This window comes from Bison bison, unplaced genomic scaffold (genome assembly GCF_000754665.1).
Source record: "Bison bison bison isolate TAMUID 2011002044 unplaced genomic scaffold, Bison_UMD1.0 scf7180017864352, whole genome shotgun sequence".
NCBI lineage: Eukaryota > Metazoa > Chordata > Mammalia > Artiodactyla > Bovidae > Bison > Bison bison.
In genome coordinates, this window is record NW_011494924.1 from 2,386,007 (window position 1) to 2,386,775 (window position 769).

The 769-nt window shown below is 53.3% G+C and overlaps 1 protein-coding gene across 1 annotated transcript in view; it reads right to left on the bottom strand.

Annotated features, from left to right (window-relative positions):
- The window catches only part of RBM12 (RNA binding motif protein 12), a 38,309-nt gene that overhangs the window by 8,107 nt on the left and 29,433 nt on the right, over window positions 1-769 (bottom strand). The window contains exons 4-7 of the mRNA XM_010855017.1: window positions 623-751; window positions 344-523; window positions 125-199; window positions 5-37 (exon numbers count right to left, since the gene is read on the bottom strand). Of these exons, the coding sequence (XP_010853319.1) occupies window positions 5-37; window positions 125-199; window positions 344-523; window positions 623-751 (417 nt within the window). The remainder of the gene's footprint in view (window positions 1-4; window positions 38-124; window positions 200-343; window positions 524-622; window positions 752-769) is intronic.

Sequence of the window (769 nt, forward strand, 5' to 3'; positions counted from 1 at the left end):
TCACTACACGATTATCTTTCAACTCCTGAGCTGAGACCTAGGTAGGGGAGGCAGGAGACTGTATCGTCTCATGAATTCCTCCTCACTGATATGAGCACACTCCCCCACCAAACCCCAGCCTTACCGTGATGGTCCCCCGCCCAGCAGGCTTTCCAGGCTTCAGCATCAAGGGCAGAGTTAGCATCCGACTGGATACAATCTAGGGCAGGGGATGGGGGAACAAGATCTCAGACAAGGTTAGGTCCTGTTGACCCCCACCTCCAAGTTCTAGGCTTTCTGGGTTATTTCACAGGGCTCTGACTCAACCTGTGTCTGAAGGATTCTAATCCTTGGACCTACATACCTGTCCCAGGGAACACTCAGCTCCTCCTAGGAAGTCATCGTCCCCCAGCTCAGGTGTCTTGTTGTCTATGTCATAGATGCCAAATCGGAGCTTTTGGACTGTTTCAAAGTGGTACTCAAGCTGCAGAGTCTTCGAGAACTCAGGGCTCGAGCAGTTCTGTACTCGCTCAGTCCGGCCAAGCTGTGGGCAAGAAGCCAATAAGCATTACAGTCATGTACCTTCCACCCTCAAACAGTCCTAGCATCCCTCCACGACTTTAACCCCCATAGTCCTTCTCACCTCAGTCCAGTTACCCCCTCCCACATCCTGCAAAAGGACACAGAGTGGGTCAGACTTGGAGCCGATGTCCTTGTCGATGAGGTGGTCACATGAAACAGACAGCTGAACCAAGGTCACACAGTGGGCCATCTGGGGGCGGGGGGGGGC